General features: G+C 45.8%; 1 protein-coding gene and 1 long non-coding RNA gene across 2 annotated transcripts in view; one reads left to right on the top strand and one right to left on the bottom strand.

Moving 5' to 3' along the window:
• Positions 1-11,388, top strand: part of LOC308578597 — a 68,796-nt gene extending 57,408 nt beyond the window's left edge. The window contains exons 2-3 of the long non-coding RNA XR_014004012.1: positions 8,326-8,406; positions 10,533-11,388. This is a non-coding gene — a long non-coding RNA (uncharacterized lncRNA). The remainder of the gene's footprint in view (positions 1-8,325; positions 8,407-10,532) is intronic.
• On the bottom strand, positions 5-14,854 carry STC2 (stanniocalcin 2). The gene is made up of 4 exons (XM_081178769.1): positions 13,220-14,854; positions 10,546-10,688; positions 7,212-7,423; positions 5-2,373 (listed from the first exon to the last, which is right to left on the bottom strand). Exons 1-4 carry the CDS (start codon positions 13,374-13,376, stop codon positions 1,980-1,982), a joined length of 906 nt encoding a protein of 301 aa, XP_081034895.1. The 5' UTR covers positions 13,377-14,854; the 3' UTR covers positions 5-1,979.
• Positions 14,855-16,393: the final 1,539 nt, after the last annotated feature.

The raw sequence follows: 16,393 nt of genomic DNA, 5'->3' as shown, positions 1-16,393 counted from the left end.
ACATGGCCATGACTGGGGAAGTCCCTGCACCTAGGAGGTCGGTGTGCAGAAGAAGCCACTACACTGGGATTTCGTTCTGATACTGCCTTTCCGCTGAGGGAACTGAGGGAACTGTCGCCAAAGCGTTCTGAAGCCACAGGAGCTATTAATGTAGTATTACCATCTCTGACCAAAACCTGCTTCATCGATTTAAGGACTACTACAGTCCTTCCCATGCAATGTAGTGTCCTGAGTGATCTTAGTTAACGATAGAGAGAGATTTATTTAGAAGTAAAGATGGAATAAAGCATATTAACTCTGGATAATAACAGAGATTGTAGCCCAAAACGCACTTAGGAGAAGCAAGTTCCACTGAAATATATGGGAAGTTACTTCCAAGAAAATGTGGCTGGGGCTGAGGTGTCAAGACGAGTTAAGCTTCCTGCAGTTATCCTGATTAAATCATTGCACGGTGCTGGGTTGCGCTTATTCTACATCATCATTTCTTTGGCAACACACACACACACACAGTCAACCTTAGAGCACAGGATTTCTATAGCTCAGCAAACATTGTGGTCCTGCTTTCAGGAAGAGAAGAACTTTTCTTCCAACCTCCAAAAAAAAAAAAAAAAAAAGAGCTTCGTGTCTAAGCAAGTTGTAGCCCACCATATATACGCTGTACAGGAAACTCGCATCTCACACGAGGGCTGGGTTTCAGCGGTTGTAGGGTGAACCCCTGGAAGCGCCCCCCCCCAGGGTGGAGGGTTACGTATCTGCTTTGGGGAGGAGGTGTGAGGACTCTGGCAGTGTCCCAAAGCCCTTCCACCACCTTCTCAAAGCACACCTCCTTCGGGCTCTCTGAAGGCTTGCCTGCCTTTGCGAAGGAGGCATGAGGGCTCTGACAGGGTCCTAGAGTCCTCCTTCCTCCTTCCTGAAGCCTAGTAAGCACTTGCCCAGCTTTACAGAAGATGAAGGAGGGCTCTAGGACCCTGCCAGAGCCCTTATGCCTCACGCCTCCTTCCCAAAGCCAGGTGTCTGCCTGCCCAGCTTAAGGAAGTTTGCAGACACAGCAAGGGCTCTGGGATGCTTCCCAAAGCCAGGTAAGTCTGTGATCGCAGCTTTGCTCAGTGTGTTTATGCGTAAATAAACAAATAAATAAATAAAAGGAGAATGGGTTTCCCCTGCTCTCCATTTCTTTATTTATTTTCCCTCAGCCAGGCTCGTGCAAGTGAAATAATCATAAGATGCGAGTTACCAGTATTTGGGAAACCCACTGCAGTCAGAAGCCAGGTGGATTCTTTTATGATGTTTTTTTTTGGGGAAAAAAGAAATTGGCATGATTTTGAGTTGGTTGAAAATGTCCTTGTCCAGAAACTGATTCCCTCATCAGCCTATTTCCTAAGGAAACTGGAACAAAAAGCAGAAGAGGTCAGCTAAGAGCCACCCAAACCAATGCAAGGGATGCTTAAGGCAGGTGGTGTCACTTAGACAGGATCAATGGCTCAGACAGACAATTTAGTTTGCAATTCCAAGGTCCCCTATGCAGAGCTCTGTATCTGAGTTTCTCTGCAGCTGATCTGGAGCCCTCATTGCCTCTAACAGAGTGGAGACTATAGATTATTTTCTGCCTTGAGACTCAATGTTGAACCTGGTCTACATGTTCACCAATTAAAATGTGGTCAAATCCCTTAACCACCACCCCAAACTTGCATCTAAAATCTCCCATTTCCCCTCTTTTTTTGAAGAGATGAAAGGATTTACATGAATACATTTTGTTGCACCTACACATTGAATTTGCTGGATACAATCAATAACCAATAGCTGTTGCTTTTCCTCTGTTACTTATAATACATACACTGTCACTGCCACATATCCCACAATGCCCTATGCCTGACACCACCCCTCTATATTGTACATATTTTGGAATGCCCCTAGATAAGAAGATGAACTCAATGGAGGAAGGTTCTGGTGCAGGGGGAAAGAAGAGCTACATCCTCCTTTCACCTCCGGATGTCAGAGAAGTCAGACAGTTCCTCTGCCTGTTCGACAATCCCGTGAGCCGCTTTGGGACTGTGGCTCCCAGCTTTAGAGCGGGTCTGGGCATTCCCAGGAAGCCTGCTACCTCTCTCCCCTCTGGTGTTTCGGGAGCTCTCTCTGGCTTCAGGTTCAGGGTGGACTATAATGTCCCCTTGACCAATAGAGGATCTGGGGACTTCATTTGGCTTCTTCTCTGGTTCAAGGGTGAAATCTCCATGTGGGACGGAGGTGCAGAAACTCAGGATCGAACACAGGCTGCCCCAGCTCTGTTCACACTGGGCCTGGACGCTCCGAGTGATGGCCTCTCTAACCTCCTCTCCACAAGTGAGCAAGGTGTTCACTAAATCAACATACGGCCTAGGAGAAAAAATAATAATCAGAAGAAATAATCAGAAGAAAATAATCAATATATTTCAGGCCTGACCCCAAAAGACAAAGGCAGCTCAGCAGCCCCACATTGAATTGCGGTTTCCTACCACCCTGTTCTTCAGTCCCAGGACTTTCAGAACAGTTTTCAGAATTCAGAAAATTCAGTTTTCAGATTTCAGAAAAGTTTCTTAAAACAAGATTAACAATGGAAGTCAGGTTTAAAACAAACAAAAGTACAGCAACAACAAACCCTCAGTGTAAATCACAAAGAAAAAGACTTGGGCAGATCAAAAGGCGTTCACCTTGGCGCAGAGAGGTGATAAGATAGTGGTTTGGAAAGTATTAGGCAAGCCTTCCTGGAGAGAAATCTTCTATTGCCAGTGCAGTGCTCCCAGTGGAATTTGGGTGGGTTCTGGTTGTTGGAAATGGTTCAGGAACTAGTCCCCCCAATATTATGAGAATTGCACCAGTTATTGGAGCCATATTAGCCCTCTTCAGATGCTTCTCTCCCTGAAATTGAGATCACATGGAGAGTGGGGAGAGATGCTCACCCTGTGCCAGCCCCTGTCCCAATACCATCAATGTGTTGGGGGATGTTGTTAAGTGTGAATGTGTGGTGTTAAGTCTACCTAAATATGAGTAGGCAGCCACCATGAACTGGAATCCACAGAGGTACAAATTCAACAGGCTTCATGCATCCAGACCTTCCCTTGAGACAGTGGTGGGCTTGTGTCAGGTGTAATAGTGGGGCAAGCACGCGTGGCTTCAGAAAGGGCTCCTGTGTTAGAACCATATCCGTTTATCATATTGTTGCCAGGCAGCTCCAGTGTCTGTTACTTATTATTTCATCTCTGAGAAGCTGGAGACTTCTTGTGAAGTGACTTCTTCCACAAAATGGCCGGTGCCTCGTTCAAACTCCTTCAAACAGATTGATGAGGGGCAATACCCACCATCTCCTCTGGGTCATTACAGTGATGGAACACAGCCTGCCCCCATTCTACGTAATTGGCTGATTCTGGTAGAAGAGGGAAATATCCACTGCAATATCAGAATAAGGGATTGTGGGAAATGTTTATCCCATTGAAATTAATGAACATGACTACTGTCTCCCCCTTTCAATGAATACACCTACTTTTTACTCATGAGAGACCACTGAAGGATGGACAGAACACTAAATCTCTTCTTCGTCAGCCTCCTCACTAGTCTGGGTAAAATTCTTAGTTGCCAATGGCAATCAGAGGAGTGGTTAAGGCTGGGATAAACTGTACTATGCATTATGGAGTGGAATAATTCAATGTGGAACATAGTGCTTTGACTATTAAAGCCAATGACTGTTAAGTTGTTAGAAACCACAGATGTTTCCTATGGATATGCTTAGATCAGATCTGAAGCCTATAGTCTTGACAAAATACCTTCAGGGGCAAAGAAGTAAGAGTGTTTCCCCCTAGCTGTTATTTTCAAGTATGACAGCTGGTATTAAACCCAGTTGGCAAACATAGTGCTTTTCCTTCACCATTTGTGTTATGAGAATATATATGTAGGTTTGTGGTTGCTCCCTTGTCTCCAATAGTATTATAACCACCACCAAAAATGGATATACTGTATTACTTGATCATCTAAACACCACTGGCATTTTTGTCAACAGTATTTTTTTAACTGCTGTAACATAATATCATACTGATTTATTCATAGCAGAAGACTTTTAGTTTCTAATGAGCTTAGCTGCATTCCACATCTGTCATACAGACAAGCCATAATATTCGATTTGAGGATCACAAGGAATTTTCTTTTTTGTTTTAAGTTGTGGCAACCAGTCACGTTGTTCTTGTTTTTACTGATTAGCTACCTCCTTTCATACTCAAATATCTATATGATTATTTCAGAATGTACAATTTAGATTTGGATTCTGAGCTTTCTTGGAGAACTCATTCATTTAAAAAGCTCCCAGTCCTCATCCTTAACAACCATTTAGGCTGCAGTCATATACTCATATGGAATAATTACTGCAGCCCTGGTCTCCTTTGGGAAGAAGGGTAGGATGGAACCTTACCAACCTTGCCACAGGGTGCAGCCACCCAGTTCTTTATCCATTTGTACCTCCTTCGGCTATTACTGGCATGGGGTGTCATGCATGGTCTTATCTGGCGCCCAAACAACCTGGCTGTAGACCACAGTATTGTGACTGTTAACATCAAGGTGTGCTAATGATTACATAGCAAAAAATTTTTACAAGATTAGTTTAAAAATATCAAATGTGTTTCTCATGATTGTGGTGCTGACAATTGACACAAAAGAACCTACGAAATGTTTGACTATTCAACATTTGCAATTTTTATTCACAAAAATAAAAAAATTGAGGAGGTTGGCGTTTGATTCCACGGGACTGAAGATATTAAGGGAGTTGACACTTTTCAGCCATTTCCAATAACAATTGGGGAGAAAAAGGCTGTGCATCAAGATGTTCAGTATATTGTGTCTTATGCTAGGCTGAAGAAGAAGAGTTTGGATTTGATATCCCACTTTATCACTACCCTAAGGAGTCTCAAAACGGCTAACATTCTCCTTTCCCTTCCTCCCCCACAACAAACACTCTATGAGGTGAGTGAGGCAGAGAGACTTCAGAGAAGTGTGACTAGCCCAAGGTCACCCAGCAGCTGCATGTGGAGGAGCGGAGACGGGAACCCACTTCACCAGATTATGGGTCTACCGCTCTTAACCACTACGCTGGTGGTTCTCTTAAAAAAAGAAAGAATATAGTTTGAAAAACAACCATTTCTTTTCTCTTTACTTCTAGAAGTTCAAGTTTATTTTCACTGGACTATACCACTTCCACAACAGCTCCATTCCTGAACACTACAAAGGTCTCAATCCTGTACAGAATCCCAGAAGGATTAAAAGCAGGATTTTGGGGAGAGCTGTTCCTTCATAGTGAATTGCTGTAAACAGTAACTGCTGATTGTTACACTGAGTAACAAATGCTTCCACATTTTAGAGAAAAACAGCTGTCAAAGCTGCATTCATTTTAAAAGCATATCCTGATCTGAATAAGAAGTTGAACTAACACTGATATACTCAACCTAAGACAGGTTTTAGAAGTCCCTTTGTTGCCATTCTTGAAGCAGGAGAAATGAGCTTTTAAGAGAAACGAGAAGTAAGTGGAGCGTTTGTACCTATATTTTGGCAAGTTAGATATTAACAGTACGGTCTTTGCCAACCATTCACCATAAATTGGCCTCACTAGGATTCTGCAGGTGTAAAGTTAGAGTATGTTCTGAGGATTTGTGTGTTTGTGAAGCCTGACATTTCCCCTTATAATATATAAGCCAGTTATGTGAGGATACATTGCACCAACAAGAAGTATTGGGACAAATCTAATTAGGGTTCTTTTTGCATGCCAGCACCACCACTCCCTTTCATCTTTTAATTTTAAGAAGCAACGTATATAATTTTTTGAAGATACAAGCCTTGATTTCAATTAAAAGACTGAGCATGCCATTAATAATATCCACACATTCCTTCCCTGTTCCAAACTGGTTTTCCAGGCTGTGGTCCACACAGTACATGTGTGGTAGTTGGACCACCTGCCATCTTTCCACACTTTTATACCTGTGTGAAGAAGGTGTTTAGAAATACGGTAGAGAGATCCAGAGTAACCAGAGTCATGTTTACAAAAAAACAAACAAAGAACAACAATTACACCACAGATGCTATACCCCAGAATAAAATCTGTGACAGAAGCATTCACAGGATGTCTTTTGGGATAGTTCTCAAGAGGTATGTTTCTTATCTTGGGCACTTGAGGGAAAACCCCTAAGAGCAACTGAACAGAGTCAAGAAGCTTCCCTTTGTAAACTGCTTTGACCCCCCCCCCAATCAGGTGGTGTATACATTTTATGAAATAATAAATACATCTGAGGCCGCACAGACATTCTGTAGATGGTTAAGAAACCACAGCCCATATATTACAACAGAACAGCCGCACCCAACCCCTCCAGATGCTTGGGACAACTTCCATCATCCCCAACCATTGGCTGTGCCAGCTGGAGCTGAAGACAGTTGTACAAAATATCAGGAGGGCAGCTGAACTAAAAAACCAGAACACACTAAATTTAGTGTACCTAGTTCAAATGCAATGTATCAATCAGTCCCCAAGTACATCCAAGAAGATACAAGGGATAAATCTGGGAGTGGCAGCCTAGCAAGACAGTAGGAAATCCTTTTGCAATGCCATTGATTTCTTTCTGTTGACTAAGGGCTTATCCACATTAACCTTTAACGCTCCATGACTGAACGCTGTTTCGTTTCTGCCCCAGGCTTTCCCCAAGCAAAAACCTGCTCTTTAGCATTCAACTGGAGCAAACGTCCATTTGGGTTTCCTATGGATTGCCGTTTGCTGCGATTGAGCTTTAAAGAGCGGGTTTTTATGGGGAAAACTCTGGAGGGAAAAAAAAAGGAGCTCAGACACAGAGCTTTAAAGAGCAGTCTCTGCCTTGAAACAGTGGAGGAATTAAGTGTGGATAAGCCCTCAGGCACCCAGTAGTGTGCTATCCTAATGTACCTGTTCGTTGCCCTCTCTCTCAAGGCTCAGTTGCATCACCAAAGCCTGCCAGTGGTTTGGAAATGGCCCCCGCGGCATTTCTTTTCCCGCTGGCTGTCCCTACACTCCCAGGTCAGTAAAATTAGGGTATGTGCAATTCTGTGAGGACGCACAACAGCAGGCTTATCACGACTGGAGCGTCCCTGGAGCAACTGGTGATAACACAGAGCGGGCTCCCCATCTGAGCTGCCCTGCCACCTCCCACTGCAGTAGCCAAGCTCTGACTTACTCGTGCTGCAGCAGGTCTTTGAAGTGAATCATCTCCACCATGACCTGGACGTTCTCCTTGGCTGCCGAGCAGAGGTCGTGCTTCTGATAGCATTCTCGCTGCAGCTGTAACACCATCTCCTTAATGGCAGGGCACTTGCGGCTGATGCAGCTGAACTTGTGCCGTAAGGCGTGAGCCTTGCACCGCAGAGCATCTTTAATGAAGGATTTTCCCTGAAGAAAGATACACAAAAAAGCACACCAAGTCTTCATCTCCATGAAGCACCACTTACAGCTGAGTTGCCACCTCTTCTCCGGAAAGCCTTCAGAGTTACACGTCACAGATTATTAATCACATACAAAAAACCCCTAATGATATAAGGCCTTTCCTATAAAAAGTTGCGTTACATTTTTATAAATAGGCCTATGAATGTTCTGAGATCACAATACGCTAGAGCAGAAGGCTGTTATGGGGGAAGACTCCCATAACCCAAGCATATTTCGTTTATTATTTATAAATCGGTGTCTATGAGATGGCACTAAACGTATGTGGCAATAGATAGAAAAGGCCAAGTGTGGCTAAGCAATGTTTTCGAGTTGCAAGGGCATGGAGATGCAACACCCTACACAACCCTCTGCCCCTCCCCATAGCAAAGGTCAACGTGTCATTTTAGTCTTCAGAGACACAGCTTCTCCAGCACAGTCCTGTGTGTTTACTTGACTTCAGTAGTGCTTACTCTCAAGTAGGTATACAAAAGAACTGTGGCCTTACAGTGCCACCTATGCATGTCTACTCAGAACTAAAGTCCCTTGAAACCAGTGGGATTTATTCACAGTTAAGTATCTGTAGGACTGCAGTCACAACCTGTCATTATCTATTATATACTTTAACAAAAGGCCCTTCGTCCTTCACCCTGCCTATCCGTGTCAGTCAAAAGAGACCTTCTGTTAGCGTGAAAAAATGCAGCATTCAGCATGTCACAATAGCATTATGGCATTAGTAGAAGCTGGAGGGCACACCATCCACTCTGAAACTTCCAAAAAGGCCTGGTACGAAGGGTTAGATTTTGAAGATAAAAAATGCCTCATACTATATGATCCCTTATCCTTATTCTGCCCTCTTTTTCTGCCATTAGGTTTGAAGTCCAGTCATGCTTCAATGGTGTTACAATTCTTTGGATAATTGGTCAGCAGTTCTTCTCCTTGGTGAATGACAGGCAGCTGGCAATCCTCCTACATTCTTCCCATTCCTTAACGTTTCAGGTCATCCGAGCTGATGAGCATTTCATGTTCTGTACACCATATAGGGCAAACACTCTTTTAAAAATTTGACTCAAATTTTACCAATCATAGCAGTTGAGCGTGAGAACGCAAGTTCCTTTGGTTTGGCATTTTCTTCATCACAGAACAATGCCCCCCATTAAAACGATGAGAGGGCATTTGAAGGGGGGATGCTCTTTGCTGAGTAATGCACCAATATTCCATATATTATTTTCATTTTGTAATTGTTAAAGCTATACCTAGATGAAGTTTCAATACTTGAAGCAATTCAACGTAAACTAATTCAACCTGCATGGGCATCAAGGGGGCTGGAGAATGTGGAGAATAATGTGGAGAATTATGGCAATGGACCATAATGGGAATCCTCTTGTACAAAATGTGTCAAGTATTGTAATATAAAATGAGCATTTCGTTTTCCGTTCTTAAAAAAAAATCAAGGGAAAGGTTTTCAAAGGTGTCTCAATATTAGAAAATGGGTGATAGATTCCTATTCATTTGAAAGGAAGCAGGCATCCTTACATGTCTGAAGAAGCAGCTTAAACATTTCTAGAAAGATTTGTTTTCAAGTCCAAAGTGAGGAGTAGCCTTGTAGCTGAGCTGCACAGAACACCTTTGTCTGCAAGACAGCTCTCCGCCCTACCCATGCTAAGAGGTTGAAATCTTCACACATAAATATATGTGTGTGTGTGTTCTGTAAACTGCCTAGTCAAGCCAAATGCCACTGACCCATCGTAATGTGCTCCTTCCCTCTTTCACTGAAATTGGAGAGCAGCTGTACAAGACATAATAACAGGATGCTTCAACGATGTACAAATGGTTTGGAGAGAAAAGGTCCCAAACCCAGGCAAAGCAGCTGCAGACATCCCCAAACGAATAAACCGTAAGACAAAAAAGCAGGCACCCCCTGGAAAAAAAAGGCAATGGAACAAGCCAACTCCCCACTCAGTTTAAAAAACAAGGTGCCCATGGTTGCCATGTTGGGAACCCAGGCACTAAAAGGATGACAAATGGAGTTATTTAATTATTGACTCTGCAGGAGGTTCTGCTTGCCTCAAGTGCCAAACTATTTTGAACTAGGGCTGTTCACTAGCCATCCTTAGAATTGCGAGGTCTGCAGATCCAGGCTGTGATTAAAATAAATCCTGTGTGTAAGAAAGAGCCATGCATGAAGCTAGAAGGATATCTAGATGCTGTGTCATAACAATCTCCACTATTTGAGGGACAAAGAAGAGGAATTTGGATTTGATATCCTGCTTTATCACTACCCTAAGGAGTCTCAAAGCGGCTAACATTCTCCTTTCCTTTCCTCCCCCACAACAAACACTCTGTGAGGTGAGTGGGGCTGAGAGACTTCAGAGAAGTGTGACTAGCCCAAGGTCACCCAGCAGCTGCATGTGGAGGAGCAGGGAAGCGAACCCGGTTCACCAGATTACGAGTCTACCGCTCTTAACCACTACACCACACTGTGGCTTAACTTTTTGCCAATGGGAAATGTTATTCTATATGGGTGTATCAGTGCAGTCTTTGGTTCCTGGGCTCAGCAAGCAGTTGGTAATGGAAGTATGTTGAAGGATGCTAGGTCCTAGAACCTCAAGTCAAGAACATTACAGAGTAAGTTAACATCTGAGTGAAGTGCCACCAAATTCAATGAGGTCTACTCCTAAGCAAGTGGGTTTGGGAATACACACCCATTGCATTAAATGAAGATGACTTCTGAGCCACTGCACAGTCTGTAATACAAGCTGTCTTTTCAAACAAGTGCCCCCATACTGTTTCACCTAGCATGCTGTGGAATCTCCATATGGTGTTTTTCTTCAGCTGGTGGGACTTGAAGTGGACATGCAGTACATATATTGGGCTACTAAGAAGGAGTGACAAGTGTGTGTGTGAAGGCAAGATGTAAGTTTAATAAGAGACTTTATGAATGAACCTTCTGTGTTATGAACATCCCCTATTCCAAAGGTGTTTCAGACTTGTTCATTTTTGCTGAAAGCAGAAAATGTGCTGAGAAAATCAGAACAAAACAAAATCTAACAAAACTCTGCGCTGTTTATTTCTGCAGCATTTATGCTTACCTGAGCATCAAATTTTCCAGCATTGTGGAGGAACGTCATGCAGATCTCATGTAAGCCTCGGATCTCACAGGAGTTGTTTTCAAAGCACTCAAATACACTGCACCCCACATCACCAGCATTGACCAGACAGTGCTGGATTTCAGCTGAAAATGAACATCCATCACAATGCATGTTTAAAACTGGAAAATATACTAGAAGGTGGAGGTTTTGTTTTGCTAACAGTATCATCATTTCAAGAAAAAGGGGAGAAAGTGCATGAGACACACATTAACTGTCCTTGCCTTCTACAGAAATTAAGAGACAAGCATTTAGTTACAGAAATGCAAAGTCAGTGTTTGGTGTTCCCATTCTATTCAGAGCCATTGTCTCATGTGGCAAATCTGATCCAAAGAGCTCTTAAAGCAATATTCGCAACAAGGTTTCCAAGATTCTTGTACCTGAAGATACTGAGAAAGTGAATTGTCAAGATTTTCTAATCTGAACAAGTGCCTTGATGATTGGTTTACGGTTGGGCCCATCTCCCCCAGATTACTGAAGTCAATTACAAAACTCCTAATATAGCTACAGGAAAAAAGAGTCTTTTTGCTACAAGCTTTTGCTGCACTGCCATTTACCACCCCCCAATATTCATTACACATTTGCAATTCAGTTGTGCACACGTTTACTTGGAAGTAAATACTGTACTACTGTGTTAAATGGGGCAAGTATATGTTCCACTGAAACCCAATTCAGCTACCATAGGACAACGTCCACACGCATGCATGCAACAGTAAAACCAGCCAGCTTTTCCTTCCATGTTTTGTGCAGATTTTTTAAACATTGCCAGTAAACTTCAAATACTGATAGTGTGCTAATGTGTGTGTGTACTGACGCAGCTGCTGAGAAGTCTAAAAAATTCAAGTCAAATAGCACTGTGACATTTTAAGTAAAAGGGAAAGGTTTTGAGTGCCATATAGCTAGCCATTGCCCTAGTACACATTTATGTATCACTCTCTGCAAGCTATTTCCAGCCTTTCTCATCTAACCCTGGCAGCTCAAGGCACGGATCCTTTGATTTTCATTTTATATTGCATACACCGCTTCTAGGTTTTCACCAATGATGAAGCAGTTTATAAAAAATATAATTAAAATACATACATGAAAGAAAATGGGCGTTCCTTAAAAGGGCACACAGAAACCAAGCTAAGAGAGAGGGATCCTGGTTAAGCAAAATAAATAACAAGCAGGTAGGAATTCCTCCTTTTTTAAAACACTGATTGGACAAAGGGCCAGAAGACCCAGAGCAGGATTTTGCAGCTACATCTCCTATATTTCCTTCTCTTTTTTAAAAAACTTTTTAAAATAAAATTTTTATTGTTAAAATAATTCAACATTAATACACATACAAACATACATTTCATACAACATACCTACACTCAATCCCACAGATAATTCCCACCCTATATTTCCTTCTCAAGGAAACCTCACTGTACTGAATTCTATAGACACAGGAGAAGCTGTGCATAGCAGATGGGGAAAAGGGGCTCTTTGTCCAACATTGTGTAAGTATGCAGCTTGGGTGTGTGTGTCTCTCTCTGTGTGTGTAGGTGTTCCAGGAGGCCAGATGTAGTGCTTGTGTTGGGTAGGATGCAAATGCGGTTCCAATCACACATCCTGGCCTCAGTCAGTGTGCAGAGAATTGCACAGAACTATAAGATTCACATGTGGCACTTGGGCATTCCTGCATGTGTGTGTGTTTTAATCAAAGCTTTGCAGCAGCAAATTCCACTACAGTTAAACCTGGGGAGAACTGGAGGGTGTGTGTGCTGCTTCCCTCTGTTCCTTTCAATTCAGGCCTGGCAGGTTTCCTCCAAGGAAACTGCACTGCATTGTGACTTATGCGACCAGTATGCATTAAAAAGATCACGCGCAACCCCCCCCCCCCAAAAGAGGGAAGACGGAAAAGGAGAGGAAACCCCCTGTGGTGAATTGCATCACTGCACGCCTCTCCTGGCAGGAAAAAAAAATAGAGAGACTCAGCAGTTCTACTTAGGTCTGCACGTTCCAAGTGCTCTTTTTCTTTCTCAATCGGCTCCTAAACCTGCGCTCAGGAAGCATCCTTTGTACCAGCAAGGCGGTTTTTGCTACTGCTTCCTACCCGCCTCCCCTTTAAGACTTTTGCCTCCGGAATCTTGCTGAAAATTAAAGGATGGGAGAGAGCTGACCAGTATGGAACGTGCAAAGACACGCAAAGGACTAGTCATTAAAATCTTTTTATAGCAAAAGGGGGGGAAAAAGGAGTGAGCAAGAGAGAGTGAGAGAGCGAGCAAGCACGTATTCTCCTCGGCTTATAATTATTACCTGGTCTAACTTTCACTCTGGTCCTCCCCGTCTTCTGTCTGCGATGAGCTCCTTTTGCCTTACTTAGATGGCAGCACAGCTCGGCGGTCTGCAGTTCCAACAGGGGAACAAGCACGTGCGCTTCCAAACTACAGGAAGCCTTTTTATTTTCTAAAAAACCGATTTCTGCTCCCTCCCTGCGATGCCGTGCCTCTTTTGAGCCTTCCACGCTGCACAGGAACGCAGCACCCAGAGAGCCAGTTCCCCGAACTTAAAATGCCGGTTTGCTCCCCTTCCGAGTTTAGACTCACATGCCGATACGGTTTGATGATACTGTAAAGGAAGCCCAACCTACCTGTGTTTTGCAAAGACAGGCGCCCTTTTTGCTGAGGCGCTCTGTTATCTTGGGCACCATCCGGAGGGTTGGTGGCTTCCGTGCCCACCACCGGATCCAAGCTTGCAAAGACCAAAGCCAGGGTCACGAATTTCCCTAACCACTCTGCAGCATGCATGGCCCCGATGTCTACGCCAACAGCACTGGCCGGAGGAGAGCTCGCCCTCTCTCTTACACACACTTCTTTGCAAGGAAAAAAGTGTGCGCGCAGCGTTGGGTGATCAAGACGAGAGATCCCGGATCTTTCCCAAGCCTCGCTCGGAGCATGCGATCGGCGCTGGTACAAGTGCGAGAAGTGGCCAGGAAAGGGAACGGATGGTGCCTCAAATATCCCTCAAAGCTCCGGTGTCACTTGAATGAAGGAGTCGAGCAGATGTTGTCCGCCCAGCCGACCAACCGGAGCCTCTCTTTCACTCTGACACCACGCTCGGGGGGCGTGGCCTGCGCTCAACTACTACACACTCCAGCGAGCAACTCCGGAGAGCTCGGGACGGGAAAGTCGCTGCAAAGTGCAGCAGGTTGCAAAAGCATGCACCGGCGAGCGTGGTCCAGCGAGTGGATCGCGCTCCCGCCTTCCTGAGCCTTGCAGCGTCCTCACATTCCCAATGCGGAGCGCTTATTTGCTCGGTCGTTAGGAAGTCGATTAAAGGGGGGGGGGGAGGCGACGCTAAGAAACAAAAGCGTGGCTCTGCAAGGGCGGTCACTTGCAAGCAGCAGCGGCGGCGGCGGGAAAAGGGAAGGTCTTGCAGACGATGCGGACGGTGGGTCTTGCAAGACTCGCGCTGCTAACGGTGGGGTGGGGTGGGTGGGTTGCATGAGTAGTTTGGAAATCGGGCCAGGTCGTTTCCGTGATGAATTTAGCGATACCTTTTGCTAAGCACCAGCAAGACTCGCTGCTTGCCTGCCTGCCGGGCACCGTGCAAGCGCGTCTACGGTATGTATGGCTCACGCGGCAACCGAGCGAAGCCTGCGAAGATCGGATTTCGAGCAGGCGATCTAGACGAAGCCATGTGCTTTTTGCAGCCAGGGGAGCCCAGGGCGTCGCCAATCTACACGTGTTCCTTCGGAAGCTGGTGGGGGGGGGGCGGCGGCGGGCACGGCAGGGAGCTTATCTGATATCCGGTGTAGCACCTGAACCCGAACAAAAGGACACTTTCGCCTTTTGGATCGAAGAACCCCCGTTGCACGCTGCGGTTAACATTTGAATTCTAGAGCAGTACCTGTACTTTATTAATCTTGGCTCGTTTTCTTCATTCATGTCACACGGAGCGAGCAGTTTATAATGGTGGGGTGGGGAACCCGCACTGCCCTCTCTCCCCATTAAAAAATAACACCTGATACATAGATTTGGACCCTAATGCAAAGTGGAGGTGGGGGGATTCAAATGGCAAGCTTGGTTTTATTGTACCCCCCCCCTACGGAACCGTCTCCATCCTCAACCTTAGCGCACGCCTCCCCTTTCGCCCAGATTTTTGGGGATATTTTGGGGGGTGGGGGAGAAGCGGCGATCCTTTTCTTGTGTAACCCCACCGCAGTCGTTGCATCATCTGGTTGCTGTGCCTCAACCCTCATCCACAGCCCGATCCTCCCGCATTCCTTCCCATCCGCATTGAGAGGCGCGGATTCTGGGGCAAGGCGGCCCGCCCTCCCCGGTGGCGCGTTCGGGATTCCCACCTAAAGCCTTCCGGCAGCAGCTGCTTTCCTTAAGGAAGGCGATGGAAGCCTTGAGCAGGTGACGATGGGGTGTGTGTGCCAGGGATCGGGGTGACTCCTCTTCCTTCCTTCCTCCTTCCCCCCCCCCCCACGCCCCGCTGCAGCAATCGCTTTCAGAGGTTTCATCAGGCAGACGCCGCCAACCTCCTGCAACTTCTCCCCTCCGGCCTTCCAGTGGAGGAGAGCGGCGCGGAGTGCCCGGGTCCTGTCTGGCTGCTGTAATGCAGGCAGCAGCAGCAGCAGCAGCCGAGGGGGCGGGCGGGCCCTTCGGACTCTCTTCGCCAGGGACAGCCGGCTTGCCGGAGGAGGGGCGTGGCGAGGAATGTCTCCAGCTGTTGCTGCTGCTGCTGCGATCCCCTTGCTCCCAGCTGTCAAAATGCACTTGAGAAAATCCACTCTCACCTCCTGAAGTGGAGGGGAGCCCCTGGGAGGAAGACGTGACACTCCACAGCACAGCCATGGAGGACCCTTCCCTCATCTCCGCTCCGGCGCACACACCGCCCCCCCCCTCCCAGCCCCGCCGCGCGCCTTTCAGCTCCTCTTCCACAAACCTCGCAGCCTTTCCGTACAAAGCATCGGGGGGTGTCGTCGAAGTGTCTTTGTTAAGGTTTCTGGAGGCTAAACTGGTGGAGGAATAAGAAGGGTAAGGGAAAATTCAGAGACATTCACGAAGGAGGTGTAGGGAATGTATTTATTAAGAACCTTATAGCGAACGAATTCTCCAAATGTGGATCTTTCTTTATTTGTCAAGACTTAGGCTGCCCCACCTTTTCTCCAAGGAGCTCTAGGTGGCAAGACACACTCCCCGCCCCCTTTTAACCTCACAACAACTTTGTGAGGTAGGTTAGGCTGAGAGATGGCAACTGGCCCAAGGTCATCCAGCAGGACAGCGTCCTTTTCTAAGTGCTCACAGACCCACTATTGAATTACCTGTTCTAGGACCTTTCCTGGTATTGGCCAGTCGTTATCTGGTTCTTCTTTTCCCCCTTTTGGAAGATGGGGACAACATTTGCTCACCTGCAGTCTCTAGGGACCTCACTTGTTCTCCAAGAATTCTCAAAGAACAGAGGCTCTGAGATCACACCTGCAAGTTCCTTTGGTACCCTTACCCTTGGGTGCACCTCATCAGGCCCTAGAGATCTGAATTCATTTAAAGTAGTTAGGTGTTCCCTTATCACCTCCTTTCTTATATTGGGCTGTAGCTCCCTCCTTACAACATTTATTCTGTTATCATCAAGTTGGGCATTGCTTTCCTTTGGGGTGAAGACAGGTACCCTCCCAAACATAAAGGTAAAGGGACCCCTGACCATTAGGTCTAGTCGCGGACAACTCTGGGGTTGTGGCGCTCATCTCGCTTTATTGGCCGAGGGAGCCGGCATGACTAAGCCACTTCCGGCGAACCAGAGCAGCTCATGGAAACGC

The sequence above is a fragment of the Podarcis bocagei genome (genome assembly GCF_964188305.1).
Source record: "Podarcis bocagei genome assembly, chromosome: 2".
Lineage (NCBI taxonomy): Eukaryota > Metazoa > Chordata > Lepidosauria > Squamata > Lacertidae > Podarcis > Podarcis bocagei.
This window is presented reverse-complemented; position numbering and strand designations above follow the sequence as displayed.

Coding starts and splice junctions, on each gene's coding strand:
- STC2 (XM_081178769.1), bottom strand. CDS start 13,376: ATGCATGCTGCAGAGTGGTTAGGGAAATTCGTGACCCTGGCTTTGGTC. Junction 10,689..13,219: donor CCTGTCTTTGCAAAACACAG/GTAGGTTGGGCT, acceptor GTTCATTTTCAG/CTGAAATCCAGCACTGTCTG. Junction 2,374..7,211: donor AAAGACCTGCTGCAGCACGA/GTAAGTCAGAGC, acceptor TTTTTCTCCTAG/GCCGTATGTTGATTTAGTGA.